General features: G+C 41.3%; 2 protein-coding genes across 3 annotated transcripts in view; one reads left to right on the forward strand and one right to left on the reverse strand.

Annotated features, from left to right (window-relative positions):
* The window catches only part of gabrb4 (gamma-aminobutyric acid type A receptor subunit beta4), a 148,392-nt gene extending 142,514 nt beyond the window's left edge, over positions 1-5,878 (reverse strand). For both annotated transcript variants that reach the window (XM_019858658.1, XM_019858647.1), the window contains exons 1-2: positions 5,657-5,878; positions 5,376-5,470 (exon numbers count right to left, since the gene is read on the reverse strand). The gene's annotated coding sequence lies outside the window, so the exon portion shown is untranslated. The remainder of the gene's footprint in view (positions 1-5,375; positions 5,471-5,656) is intronic.
* A 132-nt stretch (positions 5,879-6,010) lies between these two features.
* On the forward strand, positions 6,011-17,480 carry tmem164 (transmembrane protein 164). The gene is made up of 6 exons (XM_019858688.1): positions 6,011-6,768; positions 10,324-10,373; positions 11,749-11,815; positions 13,505-13,583; positions 15,023-15,123; positions 16,061-17,480. The coding sequence occupies exons 1-6, from the start codon at positions 6,331-6,333 to the stop codon at positions 16,265-16,267; spliced, it is 942 nt and encodes a 313-aa protein (XP_019714247.1). The 5' UTR covers positions 6,011-6,330; the 3' UTR covers positions 16,268-17,480.
* The last annotated feature ends 290 nt before the right edge of the window (positions 17,481-17,770 follow it).

Here is a 17,770-nt window from a genome sequence, read left to right on the forward strand (position 1 = left end):
CAGAAAGAGGATGGCATCGGAGCGATCTCATTTGACACGTGGTACATTTATAATGACAATGACATCACTTTCATTTTAAAACATGTGGAAGAATAACATCTTTTGACACCCACTGATGTGTGAAAATATCATTCTTTGGTAGGTTTTTTTGATGTACAGATGTTGAATTAGAGATCTCACTAGATTGTGCCAGTACACCAAAAGATGGGTTGGCAAATGTACCCTGATATCTGCAGTATGTATGTCTGTATGCAAACACACAATTATGACGTAATTTTGAATTGGTCCAACTGAATACTTTTTGTTTTTCCTCAGTACAGAATCCCAGATTAGCTTTTGCTGCAAATCGTGTTTGTCCATCTGTGCACTGTGTTGCAACACTCACTCAACATTTGATTTTTTTTTTTTACATCTTTTTGCACGCAGTACACGTTTGCTTTCGACCATGGACATGTTTAGCCCCCGAATTATTGTATTGATTAACATTGAAATGTCCAAACTGAACTGAGAGTCAGCGTTCGTGATCAACTGGATTCGACTGCACTGTTGACATGCTACTTTTGAGTTTGGTGTGTTTTGTCATGTTATTTTCCCAATAGGGCCAGAGTTAACTATAATGAAACCATGTCATTGCACCGAGACATATATGAAAAGTATATGAACATATAGAGATATTTATGCTATTTAGTGCCGCTTACGGGTTACACGACCTAACCTCTAAAATGTTGATGCAATTCCGTGGATGGGTAGCGCAAATACAGTATACAAATACAGTATATCAAATAACAATACCGGATAGCTGAGAAAAAAAAAATGTTGTGAATTTGTAGATATTGTGGACTCAATTCCAATAGTTTGTGAATATGGATATGTCACGTCATTTATTTTTGAATCGGATAACCGTAGCGCTGTCTCATGTTCAGCTCTGTAACACTGGGTGTTATAGTGTTTTTTTTATGACGTGCAGTAGATACGATTCACGAGTCTACTTACAAGATCGGTATCTTGTGTGCACTTTTTTTTTTCAACACTTAACTGTGAATTAGCAGCTGTTTGCAAGCAGAGTTGTACATGCTGTGTTCTCTCTCCTGCAATTCCACTGCATGTCTCTACGCATTGAGCGATATAAAGACTTCCTCCACAAAAGACAGCTCCAGGAACATACTGTGGTGGACTCTGTATTGCTGTTGGGAAGTGGCTCTGTCTATGTGCTCAGTGACTGGACTCTGTATGTTGACTTTTCTCGTTCATGTGCTTACTGTTATGAGATGTAGCAAATGGAAATTGAAATAAAAGGATGTTGTATTTTGTCTTGGAGAACCCCTTTTTTGGTCACTATGAACACTTTTGAGTCATGCGAAAGGTACAGTATATATTTTTTTCTGCTGTGCATCACGAGCATTTTACCACCTGACATCGATTAATTAAGGAAAACTATACAGTGTAAACTGAAAGCTTCCTACATGGAACACAATATGTAGTGTACATTTTTCATGAATAATATAAATCTTAAATTATTTATGGTGATTCCCTCATACACTTGTAAAATAGGAACAAGGTGTGCCCGTTATTAATCATGCTTTTACAAATGAAATCGTAATAGAAGCACAAACTAAAGGTGGCGCGAGATTTGATTTTCATGACTTCACACGATAAGATTTGATCACAAGCTGCTGCATTTTAAGTCAAAACTACATATTCTCGACACCTTTTCTGTGACAAGTATGGATGAAGTCAGGGCAAAAATTGGGCTTGGTCCCAGTTAATCACTCCGATATTGAGACATATGGAGGCACAGCTGTCACACTTCACACCCAAATTCACATCACTAACATCCATCCATCCATTTTCAACACCACTTAGCCTGAACAGGGTCGAGGGAGTCGCTGGAGCCTATCCCAGCTGATTTTGGACAGGAGGCAAGCTACTTCCTGAACTGGTCGCCAGTCAGTCGCAGGGCACATATAGAGAAAAATGACCATTCACAACCACACGCACACCGAGGGAGAACCGATCCCACGCTGCCTGCACACAAGTCAGGTCAGTGTACCACTACGCCATCAGCAACCACATCACTAATACTTCCCACTAAATACGAACTGAACCCATCAAGCAAGAGAACTACTGCACTGTGATGGACAGCATTCAAGTAAATGGCAAAAATAAATTAAACCTTTGTTGTCATTTTTTCACAGTAGAATGTTATAATTGTATTTTTTTCATTGCTCAGAGTACAGATGACTACTTTGTTCCAAAAGCAACTCATGAGCCAGGTCAGACCAGAGCGTGGACGTAAGAAAACTGACCTGATCGCTTACAAAAGACCAACAGCATAGGTTCAAGATCCAATTTCATCAACAAATTGGATTTGCCTGCAGAGTGGGGCGACGGGGGCGGGACGAGGCAAGCCAACAATAACAGCTAAAATTCAGAACACAACAAATCAGGATCGACAGGACTGAATGCCTGGCAAACAGGTGAAAATAATGAGACAGTGAGCTGCGTACAAATGAATGAAAATTGTGACGACAAATAGCCAATAGTCGTGATAAACCAAAAAGTGTCCCACTGTCATGGGCTCAATGACACGTGACTTTGAAGGAGAAGAAATGAATTGTACTATTTCAGTTAGCCAATGGAAGCGTAGTCAGACTGTACATGCTTGACATTTACCGTGTAATTTCCTGCAAGTAATGCACACCAGGGGGAAAATGTCAGTGAAACACAGTGCTTCTAAAATCACATTATACACAGCGACAAGACGTGCTATAACCGCAAATACTGCCTCCAAAGAGGCTGCAATCTCATCGAACGTCGTCAAGAAAAGTAATGGCATGACTCACACAGGAAATTCACATGAAGAGAGATGGCCGCTCTATCACTTTGTGAAGCGCAACAATGTGGCATCTACTTGAGCAAATGGGTAATAAGTACTAAGGAACAAGAAAAAAAAAAAAGTTAATGTTGTCAAATCATCACCGGAATGACTATATGAAGTAGGCATTCAAATATTAGTTTATGTCACACTTATCCTCCTTACTCGCATTCCGTCCCCCACTCATTTTTACCAGCTCATTGTTCTGAAGGTACCGATGCAGAAAAAAAGGGCTTGAAACTGGCCTGCGGGTTTGCCTTCTTCCAGGCTCGCATCAGAAAGCAGTGTATGTGAGAGTGAGCTAGTCGTTCTTCCAAAAAAAAGATTTGCATAGAACGACATGAAGACACACAGCAGACAAAAATGACAAAGAAGGCAACAAATCCGTGAATCAAAAATTTGTGCCCCTGACAAGTGGAAAAGGGAAATGCTCCTGAATCACATTCTTGTAAGTTGATTTGAGTAAATTCTGAACTTTGAATCGTATGACAGACAAGGAAACTGAAGTCTTAAATCTCAGTGGTCACCCTCAAATTGAGATAAATGTTCCTCTGATTTTGTTTATTGAAGAAAACTGGCATACTTCACTGCATTGCTATTAGCTCGGCAATGGGATTTTTTTTTAATTCTTCACTTCTTTCATGTCAAGAGGATGATATGTCAATGCAATAAACAGTCCTGTGGGGTAATCCAGTGCAAGAAATGAATACATTATTGTTGAGTAATAGTAGCAATAGTCGGAGTAGCAGTAGTTGGAAGAGTCGTGGCCTGTTGGCAGTTATTTACCACACCGGTTCTCTTTGTCCATGAGGTCTGTTTGAATTGATAACTTTTTTGTTTCATTTCCTATACCCCACCTCAAATGAAACAACTGTCTGGATTATCATTAAATTTAAAATAATTGTCTCATTGAAATTATTTAATTCTCTCAAACCTACTCGAACGCATGTTTGATGGCTTCCCATTATGTCTGCCTGGAATTGCCTCATAAAGTCATAACCATAAACCAGGGAAATAACTGGAGTGCAGGGATCATGCAGGAGATGACAAGTTCCCAATGAAAGTAATTGCTGGAAAATAATTACTTTGCACAGAGGGCCGGCAGTAAGCAGTGGCAAAGAGTTCAAACAAGAGAAGAGAACCGGGAGAAGTCCGAGGTGGGCAGTCACTTCAGAGAGGAATTTTAAATGAAAAATATGAATGTTAATACAACTGGCATTGTTTAGGTTGCGTTGACTAATGAAATGTATTGTTTAGTGTATTGTATACAGCACTCGATATTAGTACGTCAATCCACCAAATGCAGCTAAATTTCAGCAGTCGCAGCTCTACCGACTAGCCACTTCAAGCAGGTTGAATTTTATGTTCATATTTAATTCTAGTGTAAAAGGCTCAGCTAATCGATAAAATAATCGATTCTGAAAAGATTTGTTAGTGACAGCAACTACTTCATAACAAATTTCTTGGCTGGAGTTTGAAAGTTTCAGCCATGAGTATATACAGACTGGGATTTTAGTTGCCGGCACATTTTTAGCTCCTTGGGAAGGGAAAAAAATACACCTCTTCAATTGATAAATTGCATTTCACCCTACAGAAGCCATGTTGTTAATTAACTAATTAAATGAAGATGTTAAAAACATAAACTGCATCATGTTTGCTGTATGCTACAATGGCTCGTCAATGCTGCTGATATGAGATACAATGACACGTCTCTTCAAATTTCATTACAATCACTCACATTATATATATATATATATATATAATATATATAATGTGAGTGATTGTAATGAATATATATAAGATAAGATAAGAAAACCTTTATTAGTCTCGCAATGGAGAAATTCCCAATTCACAGCAGCAAAGTTATGAAATATATATATATATATATACACATACATATACATATTGTATACAGTATATATGCTGCCAAGACACAATTTAGCAGTGCCATGCCACAGAGGCTAGGCACGAGGTGGGTCCCACAAGGCCCACGTGTTGTCTGGGTTTTTGTCGGGTCAAGACGTGTTTATCAGGACTTGTTTCCTTGCCAACAAAACAGCCTGTTAGTCTGTTCACTGACAGTTTTAATTTTCATTTTTCTTTTCGGAACAGTGCGCATCTTTTTGACAATTTGCCAGGTGTCAGAGCCTAGATTATACAAAAATGGCACGTTCCATATTCACTGTTTAAAATTTTTAAACTACGACAACAGAGGAATAATTGAAGTGTGCCAATTTAAAGTTCTCTTGATGTTAAGTTTTGAACCATTCTGTTTTCGTCATTCGTGTGGGTTGGCATGTTGCACCATACAAGTTTAACAGGGCTGCAAGCAGACTGCCTAAGCAATTCATGAGTGATAGTGTACTTTTAAAGGTAGAAAAATATTTATTTGAGGTCATGTTTTGTTAAGCAGGTAACCATGTTGAATAACAAAATGTGTGTGTGTACTTAGCTATGGTTTATGCTGGTATGCTATGTATGTTTGCATTTTCACTTTTACCTGTTAAATTATTGGTGAGTTCTTAAAACTCGGCCTGATGACAGCACACTTGTTTGGCGAAAGGTCACCAGACGGGGCATCTGTATCTTCTGTCTCTAATAAAAGTAACATCACATGTTACAAGTAAAGTGAAACTTGCATCTGCATCAAGACTTTCAAAATAAAGCTTTACATTCCATGAGATGTATTTTGTTTGCATCTCATATACATGTAATTTGATGAAATCACGAATGGTTTTCTAATACATTTGCTAACAAAGTAGCAGTGGTAGTAGTACATACCTCTTCCATTTCCGGAAAACCCAAACGCAACACCCGTTGCGTTAGGAAAATAATTTATGCCCAAGATTTTGTCTCTCAGGCTAAAAACAAAAAAAAAAATCGACTCATGTCGAAGTCAGTTTTACACTTCTCAATCACATTAAGAAATGTAACAGATTACAACTCGATTACGATTTGAAACCGAGGGCACGGCACTGATTAACAGAGAGAGGGATTGAAGTTGCCTCGGGTTTACGTAATCATATTGCAAAAGGGCAATGAACGCTGCACAGCACGCCATGGTCAATGGGATTGTAGCTCAGTCTGAGAGCTAAAATTCAGGGTTTACTTTATTTACCATTGGTGGCTAAGCTAGCTCGCTACCTGCCGCTGATGATGTTGCTAACTCGGGCTCAGACTTTCTGAGAGCAAGTAAGCATGCTTGCTTCAAATAATGTCGACGCCATTTAAGGGAAGGTGAGGTGAATGAGGAGGCAGGCTTCCCGGTTATCCCGGCCGCACAACTATTAACCTTGATGTGATCAGCCGCCTCCTGCAGCTAGCTGGAAGTTTGTCATCCGCCCCAGGAGGAGGAGGAGGAGGAGGACTTGGGGGGTTCGACTAATTAGCTAGCTGAGACAGGGCAAGTACATGTCTTCCTCTCCACTTACTGCCAAAGAAAAATCTTGCAGTTCATGTTTCGCCAAGAAGTCAGTGTGACGTCTTTCATTCCGTCTTGTTCGTATCTTTTCCACCACGAGAAGAGGAATATGTCCAGGTATAACATATACAGCCTGTTAGACTGGGTCTACGGCGGGGTGGACCCGAAGTTTGAAGGCAACGGGGGCCCAGAATGTGCCGCCTTCCTCGCGCCCCAGCAGCGCATCAGTGAAAGTCTGGTGGTGCTCCTCATTTCCATAGTGGAGATTGGCGTGGCATTGAAGAAAATAAACATCTCCAAAGAGCTCAAAGTGGTGGGGAAAGAGTGCACAAGATCAAAGGAGGATAGCGTAGGCAAGAACTTGTTGCTTGTTGCACTCTGCATGACTTTTGGAGTAGAGGTGGGGTTCAAATTCGCGACCAAGACTGTGATCTACCTGCTCAATCCGTGCCATGTGGTGACCATGATCCAGGTAAGGATAACACTGCTGGTCAGTAGCTGACTTCTGTGATCAATGCATACTTACATTTACGTTCATGTAACACATAAAGTGTGCAGTGTGGTGGTGTCCAGTACTTGAATTCAATCACCCTACAGGTATTTTAATATTTGGTTACCTGATTTAGAAGACTGAGTATCACAAACACCCCTCCATATTATTCATTGCAAAGCCATATATAACTGTATTGTTGATTGATTTACCGAATGTTTTACCCTCTGTCGGAGTTCCTCCTTCCCCAGAGTGAAAGTTTCCACAAACTTCCCTTCTCATTGACATCGTTATGGTCTTTTGCAATTGCTCTTCTTTCTTTTTTTCCACTTCCTTGTGATTTACTGTAAATGGGACTCATTTGAGTCCTCTCAAAAAATTGTGATCATCAAACAACAATCCAGACTATCCCTCGACTGAAGTATTGTTTGTTTTGTAGGTGTTGGACAACATAACGTGGGGTGTAGTTTGTACCATCTTTGCCTTTGTATGTGGATAGCAATGATTCATAAAAGGATTATGCATCGGGTTTATATATTAAAAGTGGTAGGATTTTGTACTGCAAAAGGTAAATGTTGTCAGGCCTGTTCTCAAGCCAGCTGTTTTCTATGCACTGTTGCCATGAGAATGGTTTTCGTTGGTTCTACCTGACTGCCTGGCCTGAACCGTACATGATTGCATTTTGTTGTGAAAGGTCATGAATATAACACATTACAGTGGTAAATGAATAATGTGGTTATAATTTCATTGAAATCGCACATAGTGATTGATTGATAGTGTACAGTGATCAAATAGTCAAGAATGTTAGTAGGCTTTTAACTTTGAACAATGCGACATCATTGACCGGATCTGCAAAATAAGAAATTATAGCAAACACAATTTCGTTCACTCCAGGGACATTCTGTGCTGCCCATAATAATCCAAAATTTATCATCTTATAGAGTGACATTTTTTTCCCAATTTTTTTGGGGGGGTGGGGTTGTGTTGTTTATCTTGTATTTGGCAGATTTTTTTCCCCACTGTATTTCAGTGGACATCAATTCTACTCAAATTTTGGCTATTCGTGCATAGGGTAGAGGTCACATTAATTGTTGAAATCAGTTCTGGATGGATTTATTCTGTTTTTGTTTTTTTTTTTTGTTTTGTTTTTTGAATCATCAAAAACATTACATTTTGTGAGAGGTGTGTAGACTTTTTTTATATTCAGTCTAATAATTCAGCTACTAAAATGAAAACGTGAAGTATTCCCCTTTGTGCAAACCAGAGTTATGCTCTCTTTTCATTTTTCAGATTGTTTGGGGTGCAGAGCTTCACCATGTACAGGAACAGAAACCCAAGCATTTATATTTTAGCTGTAAAATTGGTTCGGGGGATGCTACTATTAAAGTTAATTGTATCTTTTATGCTACATCAACAGCGCCACGGATAGTTTGCCAACCCTCACGCTTGTGGACAAAACGTGGTCGAATTGTTTACTGGAGCTGCTGATGTTCATGCGCAGTCGTGATAGAGTTGGTTAATGGTTGCTGAGATGCTGATGGCTTTTTCCTGAGTCCTGCTCGTGACTTTTTTTCAAAGAAATGCCGGCGAAGTTGTACCATTTGGAATCTGACACAAACATTTATTATTGGGTGTTATTTATTTATTATAATGTTCAATTAATATTTCTTGAATATCTGAGGGCATGGATATATTTGACTCTCTGTTGCTCTTAAAAAAACAAATGTACATCATTTTATATGTTGGACAAAACGTGAGAATAGCCTCTCGGGAGAATATTCTATCAAGGTCATGTGATTCACAAGGTTAATATCAAGGTCAAAGTAGAGGTCAAAAGGTGACTAAAATATACACAATTCTTCTCAATGATAGCCAAATTGGAATCCTTGTTGAATTCCTTTTCCAACAATATCTGTTTGATGAAAATTGACCCGGTAGTGCCATAGAGCTCAGGCTTCAAAGGAAGGTGGCCACACCCCGATTTGCTAAAAATGTCAAAATGCGGCGGGCCATATCTTCCATACCCCGGCTCCGATTGACCTACAATTTGAGATTTCGTGTTGTGCCTTCGCTATCAACAAGTACTCTAAGTTTCATTCAAATCAAAATCTGCTTGGTTCAACTGGCTGTGTGATTTGGCATGCAACGACCCCTTGGGGATTGCGGAATTCCAGGACAAGACAATGAAGTTCAAGGGGATATGTGGTGGGAAATGTACTTTTTGATTGCTTTCACACAGATTGTTGGCTCAGTGGAGTGCGAGCCAATCTTTTGTGTGCCGCATATTTCTGAAAATGTCTCTGTGAGCAAAACCGCATGAAAGTCATTCCATTTGAGATTTTTTGTTTTCGGTTCTCAAAATTGTCGCATTGTGTTTGAACGCAGTGGTTTCCATGTATTAGAAAAATGAATAAAATAGCACCCACACATCAATGTTCAGTCAATCCAATGACTTCACTGCAAACAAATACCACATGTGGGATGTACCGGTATTCATCCTGACAAATCACATCCAAATATCACATTCACACCTGTGGACCATTTTGAATTTTCCACTGACCAACCATGTATGCTCTTTGGAGAAAGAGAACTGGGGCGAGCATGCAAACATCCACAAAGGCGTCCCGAAACCAAGATGCAAACACAGAACCCGTGAGACATGCTAACTAATCCGCCATGCTGCCTACTGACAAAACTTTACATGAAAATCCCTGACATCGATATTCTCGTCTAAGCATTTGTTTGACTTAGAAACGGTGTTATCCTGTGAGTGAACACACACACACACACTCACACACTCGAAGTCATTACAACTTCATGCGACAGCAGCCTCGTCGGGGATTAATACAAGCTATCACATGATCTCGATCTGTCTTTGCCGCACATCATTTGGAACAGGCAGATTAGCCTCATCCTTAAAAAAAAAAATACCACTTTATATAGCGTCTTAGTTCTTGATAAATGTGTCAGCAGTGACACATGAATCTTTAAGCAGTCAATTTGTGAGCAGACAGGCAAACATCTCTACTTAGCCGGGACCTTCTGACTGAGAATCAACTTGCGTAGTCATTTGCATGAAATCCATTTCAGAGTGTAATCTCTTGTGTGTATGCGGAAAGTGTGTGTGGGGGGGGGGGTGATGCCCTCCAGGCAAAACCCGCAAAATCCCAGACTTCCATTGGCATCATGCACTGTTAACATGTTGCTATCTCTTTTAAGAGCTGTGGTTGAAGTGATTCAAATTTCAATATCAGACTGAGCACGACCACTGAACAGTGAGCAAACTGACATACTGTATCACATCAGAGTGCATTAGTATGTCGATCCGTTTTAACATGTTTGACAACAGGTGAAGCTTTGACCTGCATTCCAAATCCCTTTTTTTTTCCAGCTCCACAGCACTTAATGATTTATTTCCACCTTTCCCGTTCTTGTGACTTTGTCACGCACACGTTACAAGCCATGTTGTCCTCGTCATCTGTTCCGCACTGATCGGAATGTGCCATGAGTGTGTAACTTTGTGTTTCTCTTCCATAGATCTTTCTACTGGCCTGCCCGCCATGTAAAACTGCAATGGTGGTGTTTAGGTGAGCTCACCGTGGAAACTCATGCAGATCACTCTGCTCAACGGGCCGAAGCACGAGGCCCCCCCCCCCCGGTTGCACAATCAATTGAAAGCCGATATAAGAGCTGCATCAAATGTTCTACTTTGACCAATGCGGAGTTAGCGATTAATGAATCGTCTCTCAACAGTCTCATGCAATTTCTAATTGAGATGGAAAAAGAGCGATTTTGACGCACGGTGTTAATTCATATAAACCAAATGAAGTGGCTGGTTTTTGCGGCCTGAAAATATCCAGCCACCCAAAAGGCCACGCTTGCATTGCCAAATGGCGTGGTTCTAATTTTGAATTGCTCCCCGACTACAATAGACAACACGAATGTCACCGGCACCCACCACGGTACAGAAACTGCGCAACTTGAGTTGCAAGCCCCTGTCGCTTGCTGTTCCGTCAGCTCTGCAGCTGAAGTGTGACGCTTCTCCACCCACCACACTGCAGCATGCCGCTTCGCTCTCAGACAACCGTCTCCCCCCCCCTGCAGCAAGATGAAAACCCAAATGCGGCCCCCGATCTATTGGACCTCATGTGCAAATGAGAACATGTGACACCCGTGGTTGGAGAGAAAAGTTGTTGGAATCGACACACACATTCAACCCCCCCCCCGGGGTTTGTGTTATTGTCTTAATGGTGGAGCTTATGCACACCCTTGACACATCCTCATTGAACCTGGAATGCGACCCGGGTTTGATCTCACAGCTTCATGTAAAAACGCGCTAACTATGGATGCAAATAATCCTGCATGCCTTCAAATCATTTGGTTTTCTACCGTTTCCTTGTATTATTGCAAATATGAGGATTTGCGTGTCAAAATTCATCCTATAGATGCAAATTAGAACTAAGTCTTAGTTCCCCAATTTTTTTTTTTTTTTTTCATTTTCAAGTTAGGCCGTGCATCTCTAGATCACACCGTGTCTGCATACAGGCAGGATGCTTGTTTTAACCGCATGGTGAGTGAGACAAAAGGCTAACTTCAGGCTTACACACACACACACACACACACACATCCAATACATTACTACTTGTTAATCGATAGCTCCAAAGAACACGAATAATCACCATCATCATCGCGATGGCAATTTAAGCACATGGCTGGACCAAGTAGAATCAACTGCCCCCCACCCACTCATACAGGCTGCATGAATCTGAACTGCTCAACTCAAACGTGATGCTGTGACGGGTGCAATGCAGAAATAGATTTGCAGAAGTGGTAGACGGGGTCGGTGAGTGTGCAAGCTGTGGTCGGATCTCATGGCGTCTGAAATCTGCGCAGTTCATTAATGAGCACCCGAGAATGTAATCGTGCAAGCCGATTGTCATGATTGCTTGTGTGTTTTTCTAGGCTGCAGGTCCATATGTTGAATGGCGCTCTCTTGGCTTTAATGTTCCCTGTGGTCAACACCAGGCTGGTAAGCAACCATTAAGCTCAGGCAAGATTATATACAGTATATCTGAATATATATATTTTTGCTTTTCCATGGTAACCACGACCATTGTAAATGGTGTGGGGGGATAATCAAAATTACGTCATTCTTTTCTCACAGCCCCCAGGGATGAGAACCAAAGTTTCTATACTACTTCGTCCTTAAGTGTGAGGCAAACACGTCTTGATACCATTATGCCAGCCTTTGTTTGTTCCTACTTCTGTCCCTAAATGCGTTCGATTGGGCATAGCGTAGTGGCGCTCCCTTTTCTATGGCGGCAACATAACCCGAATTTGTATATTAGTAGTAAGGCACCGTGGTCTTAGCGCAGACTTATGCTTACACAGTATAAAAGTCATAATCAGAATAAGAATAATTAGTAACACCTAGGATTCATTTTAATAGAAAATGAGTGAAAGACAAAAAAAGTCCATTATGGGGCGCTATGGCTCAGGTGGTTGAGTGGTCGTCTCCCAGCTCAAAGGTTTTGGGTCCGAACCTGAACCCCCGTGACCAATTCACAAAGATATCATGATTCCCAAAACCTTGAAAATGAGTGACCAATTTTGCAGTGATAGAAAACACGCGAAAAATGAGAAAAGCAGTCAAATGTCCCGGAAAAACTCCAAGTTGTGATTGATTCTCTGCTAGGTGGGTGAACACAAACGGGTTGAACAGAAATGTCTCTTTTCAGCTGCCGCAAATAGGCAACATTGAGCTATGGTGGTGTTTCGCATCATCTGTGCTTCTCGCCGACACAGTGTCCCATGTGACACAACCAGCCAATCAAATTGCATCTTCCCTTTGAAGAGTTCTACTGCCCAGTGTTTCCATATGACCTGTTTGCTCGATTTACCGACTTTACAGTCCCAAGTAAGGATTTAGTTTCTCCAAAGAAGCTACGGAACTGGCAACTTTCAGTTCAAGGGTCTTGCTGTTGCACTCGATATCAAGTGTGAAGTTTGTCTCCTCCTCTATTATCTGGTCTGTTGAGCGACAGAAAGCTGTAGTGGGCGTGCCGTCACTTTTGTCTGCGGGCTCTGAGGTGAAATCCATCTCTGGTTTCGGTAGAGCTGCAGCGACCATGACAACGGCTTCGTGATAGTGACGGGAAACAGTAGATGGATTGGGTCACATTTCACTCAGTATTTCATCTTTCATCGTCCGACAGCAGAACCAGAAAATATGTGAATGGGGGTGGGGGGGGGGGCGATTCAGCTCTGTTAAAATACTAGTATGTGCACAGAGAGCACAGCTCCGACTTTTTGTGCAGGTTTTAGCTCGTTTTAAGGCCCTGGGTCAGTCATATTTTCAAACCCCCGGGCTGTGGCGGCGCCATGATTGCTACCGTGGGCTTTGACCTCTCTCCAACCCATGGGCAGCTCATGAGTCAGTAAGCCGTATTCCAGTGTCTTGATTTACTTAGCATTTAAAGTCATTTAGATGTCAACTTCCAAATTAGATCTTATAATTGTGTTGTGGCGTTTGCGAAAGAGTCGTTCTTTTGAATGGTTCTTTTGGTGTGAACAATGACAAACATCCATCGGTGTGAGCTACAGCTGCTTTAGCTTTGTTGCAGGCTGCTGTATCATGGCAGACGATGACATAAAACATTCCGCGGCATCGTTTCTCCTCGCTGACATTTGTGAGTTCTCCTCTCTGTTGTCTCCTCAGCTGCCATTTGAAAAGGAGATTTACTACATTCAGCACTCCATGCTGTATCTGGTGCCGCTTTACCTTTTCAGGAAAGGAGGTAAGGTGTTGACCTCCGCTTGCATCCTCCCTTCATTGACGCCAGACTTTTTTTTTTTTTTTTCCTCCCTCTCTCTCCTTTGACGTCAGTGCCTGCATCGCTTGTGTCAGTTCAACTGTGGTAGCTGTTCCTCTCCGTGTGCCTTGTTTATGTCTCTCTTGACCGCCTCCTATAAAGGTTACCATCCTACTTAGGAACAAATGTTTTCGGGCTTCACGCAACATTAATAAGATGCCCGGAAGAATCGCTTTACCATTTGCAGTGGTGAGAGCTACTTGGGAGTTTCTCCTTGGCGCCTTTATTTTTCCCTTAATTAACCTTTAGGGAAGCTCAAGCAACATGGAGGCCTCTCTGTATCGAGCGGGAGAACTTCATTGCGCACCTTACTAACGGCAGCTTTTTGTGTCATCTAAACTGGCGGTGGGAAACTTTTTGTCTAGATGGCACCACCAGGGATTTACACTTGTTCATGTGAAAGTGATTTTAGAAGTGCTGTGTTGGCCAGTTACATCAAGGCTTGTGAACAGCGCAGAATTTTTTACAGTGTACTTAATTACGCTAATGCCCTTCCGTGTGGGGAAAGGAGAGACACAGTCACTGACGCCCTTTTCAGCCATGGAGTCACTAAAAATTACAGTGACCCCACTCGTGCAGGATTAGCTGTCGGACAGAGATCTCGCACAGACACAAGTACACATTGCAACCAGGTTTAATCGTTCAGGCCGCAAATCTTCTTTCGAAGTTGGCAATTTGGAAATCAAGGGATGGAAAGCGAGACCAGCCTAAGCTTCATTTCAGACATTTTAATTGTGATGCAGCTAACATTAGTAGCAGTATTTTTAAATCTTGCACAAAAGACATGCGGAATTTAAAAAAAACTAAAACAAATATTAAATCCAATAAAATACTAAGCTAAAGCAAAGCATTTTGGGGGGGGGGAATCAAAACTGACTGGATGTACAGGTATAAGAGCTATTGTCTAATTCAAAAAGCTTTTTGACAATAAGTTTGTTGTGATTGCAATCATTTAAAAAAGTGCACTGAATCATACAGAGATGGGTCTGTAATATTTTGGCTCCCTTCTTTATATTCTACAAAGCCTTTAAAGTCACTCTTGGTTGTGTGTGAACTGTTTTCTAGTACAGTACAATGAAACAATGATGTGTTGTTGTTGTTTTTTAAGCCAATGGCATATGATACCTTGTACTTGCTACCCTTTATTTTGTAATGCAATAAAACTAACAGGAATAGCCAGTTTTACAACATATCCTCTCACTGCTACTTCAGTGTGTTGTATGGAATAAAAACTGGCTGAAGATGGACAAATATGTTTTTTTTTCCTCGCTGCTTCACAAACATGTCTCATCCTGCCATGATGAATTCATTTCTACCCTCCAAACACAAATTAATTTTTTTAATATATGTGTTTCTCTTCATAGGTGTGTACAAGCCCGAGCCCCTGGGGGACATATGGTGGGCGCTGTTGTCCACAGGCATCCTCTTCCTCTATCACTTCCTCTTCTTACAAGTTCTTGGCCTGGTAAGAGGGCGACCCCTGCTGGTCGACTGTGATAGTTCATGGTCGGCTCTCGTTCTTATATCTGTCCTGTTGTGCGTGTGACCCGGGTCATTGCTTGGTTGAGGGGGGGGATAATGTCACCATACAAATGAGATTATTATTTATTCAAAGTAATTCATCATAGAGACCTTCGCTGAGCTGTTTTCATCCTAATATGTGATCTAAACTGCACCTCTGGGAACCTAATAAGAAATAATTTTTGCATACAATGGCTGGGGGATAGAACAATGCCCTCAGGGGAATTGATCCTACTCAAATCGTGGACAGTGTTTGCTTTCCAATTATTTCACAAAGCGTGGGCAACGTATCAAAAGGTTCAAGCTGTGTGGGTGTAATGGTTCAAGGCGCTATACATTTTTGAATGAATCTTCATGTATGTGACTAAGCACTGGTACTTAAAAAAATATATAAAAAGAAAAAAAATCAAGTACGCTTCAGAAAATAGTTTCGAATCATTAAATATTTGCATGATGTGCATTTTTATATCTAAAGGCTCCACTTTATTTACAAAAAAAAAAGAACATTAAGCTCATGTATGTGATGTCGTGGGAATTTAACATTTAACAGTGTTCATTTATATCTTATCATTAACTGGTAACTTGTATCACACATCCTGCTACTGTAAGTGTTGCAATGCAAGTTCGTGGCTGTGCTAGCTTGTGCGTCAAGAGTTTAACCCCCTCCCAGGAAGAAAAAAAAAATGGTATAAGTCGCTCCATCACAGATCTGTCAATGGTGTTTCTCCATCAATTGTAGCCGAAATAAATCTCGTTGTGCAAAGACGTCCGTTGTCTTGGTTTCCCTGGACAAGACAGTAACAGCAACATTATAACCAGTTGAAGAGAATTTACCCGAGAGCACTTTGGCATCATGTCCCAACCTGTCTTTGCTCCCCCAGGTCACAGAGGTGAACCTCAACAACATGCTATGCCCGGCTGTGTCTGATCCCTTTTACGGACCTTGGTACCGTGTGTGGGCAGCGGGCCACCAGACCCTCCTGACGCTCATCCACGGGAAGGTTCTGACACTGCTCTCGCAACACACGGTTCCCATATGCAGACACCTCCTGGATACGCTGCGGCTGCGCAGCAAGAAAGTCGATTGAACCACCGATACATGCGAGCCTTTCACTCTCAATGCCTTTTATGTTGCTTTTAGTCCCCATTTTAGTACATCTTTTACAGCGTGTTTTACTGTACTCGATCCCACGTGTCGTCCAAATGTACGCAACTTGCACGCACGAAGTTATATGGGTATTTTAGGGCTGGTCATTGGGTGGGCTGGTCCTCAGTCCGCTTGATATCTTGAATCATTTTTCCAGAAAAATGCAGGAGATCAAGTTTTTTTCTGATGCTGCCTTTTTTTGGGGGGGGGGGGCACCACTTATCTGCTGTTGTCATTCTTCAAGTGGTGAATGTGCAAAAGTCGTGTTAGTTAATGTATCTGCCATTTTATTTGTATCGAGTGTATTTGTTGTGCGCTGTAAATGTGAATAAGTCATTACCTGGGTATAGTGGGAGGATGGCCATCAATGATCTGTCAGGGTCGTCATCACTGACGCCACCGTGTTTATGTTGAACGGAAGAAGGGAAAAACATTTTTGTAAGTCAACGTACATTTTTTCCCTTCCCCATCGGCCATCAAGTTAAGTGATGATAAGGGAATATCAAGTGTATTATTTCAACACTGTGCTGACTGGAGTTTAGAAGGAGCTTGATCAAAAATGTAAGCGCCATGTTCAAGGTCATTGGGTGCACTCAAACTTGTGTTGTAAATTAATGTCTAATTCAAAAACATTAGGACCACAAAAAAAAAAAATCAATTGTGCTGTTTTTGTTTGAGATTCTACTAAATTCCAGTGCAAACATTCAGTCGACGTTGAGATGAATGAGGAACGGTCGGATTATTCTGGGATGTCCTCTGCCGAGGAAGTTGTGCTCTTTTGGTTGATTTTTTGACACGTTTGTCGAGAGAAGAAAAACTGCAGTCATGCCTTGTGAAACTTGAATAGCGCGTTGCTCGATGCTCCTGTTAACATTCGCAAGGAACTGTCAGACACTCCGCCAACAAACCCCAATTATCTGATAATCTGCATGAGGTCACTTTGGGTAATTTATTGACGATGGAAAGAAAGTATTAATATTTCATCAGTCACGTTGTGTATCATTTCAAGTGTGTGTGTATGCGTGTGTGGGATACATCATTGTAGCATATAATACAGTCCACATATATTGTACTTCAATGTCAAGAAGGGATGCTTTTCTACTCTTAAGGGATTATGTTGGTTCTTAATTAAAGTTTTTTTTTCAGTTGCTCAATGTCTTTGTAATGGTCTCTTCCGGTCCAAATTCCACATCACGCGTTTTAATTGTTCCCATTTTTGAGAGTTAACATTTTACACTGAAATAGTAACTATCTTGTGGTGCAAAAAAAAAAAGTGAAAAAATTGGCTAGATTTTCATAAAAATCGGCACGTTTGTAGCTTCATTTTTGATCACTCATCCTTTTTCAGGGTCATGGTGACACCTCGGTGAGGGTGAGAGGCTGCTTACGCTGCATCATAGTAAAATTTGGGGGGGGAGGGGTCCCACCCCCTCACATAAACATG

The sequence above is a fragment of the Hippocampus comes genome, unplaced genomic scaffold (genome assembly GCF_001891065.2).
Source record: "Hippocampus comes isolate QL1 unplaced genomic scaffold, H_comes_QL1_v1.1 scaffold66, whole genome shotgun sequence".
Taxonomy (NCBI): domain Eukaryota; kingdom Metazoa; phylum Chordata; class Actinopteri; order Syngnathiformes; family Syngnathidae; genus Hippocampus; species Hippocampus comes.

Bases quoted from the DNA above. Each gene is read 5' to 3' on its own strand.
- tmem164 (XM_019858688.1), top strand. From the start codon at position 6,331: ATGTTTCGCCAAGAAGTCAGTGTGACGTCTTTCATTCCGTCTTGTTCG. The intron at 6,769-10,323 runs GTAAGGATAACA...TCTCTTCCATAG, and splicing joins ATGTGGTGACCATGATCCAG to ATCTTTCTACTGGCCTGCCC. The intron at 11,816-13,504 runs GTAAGCAACCAT...TTGTCTCCTCAG, and splicing joins CTGTGGTCAACACCAGGCTG to CTGCCATTTGAAAAGGAGAT.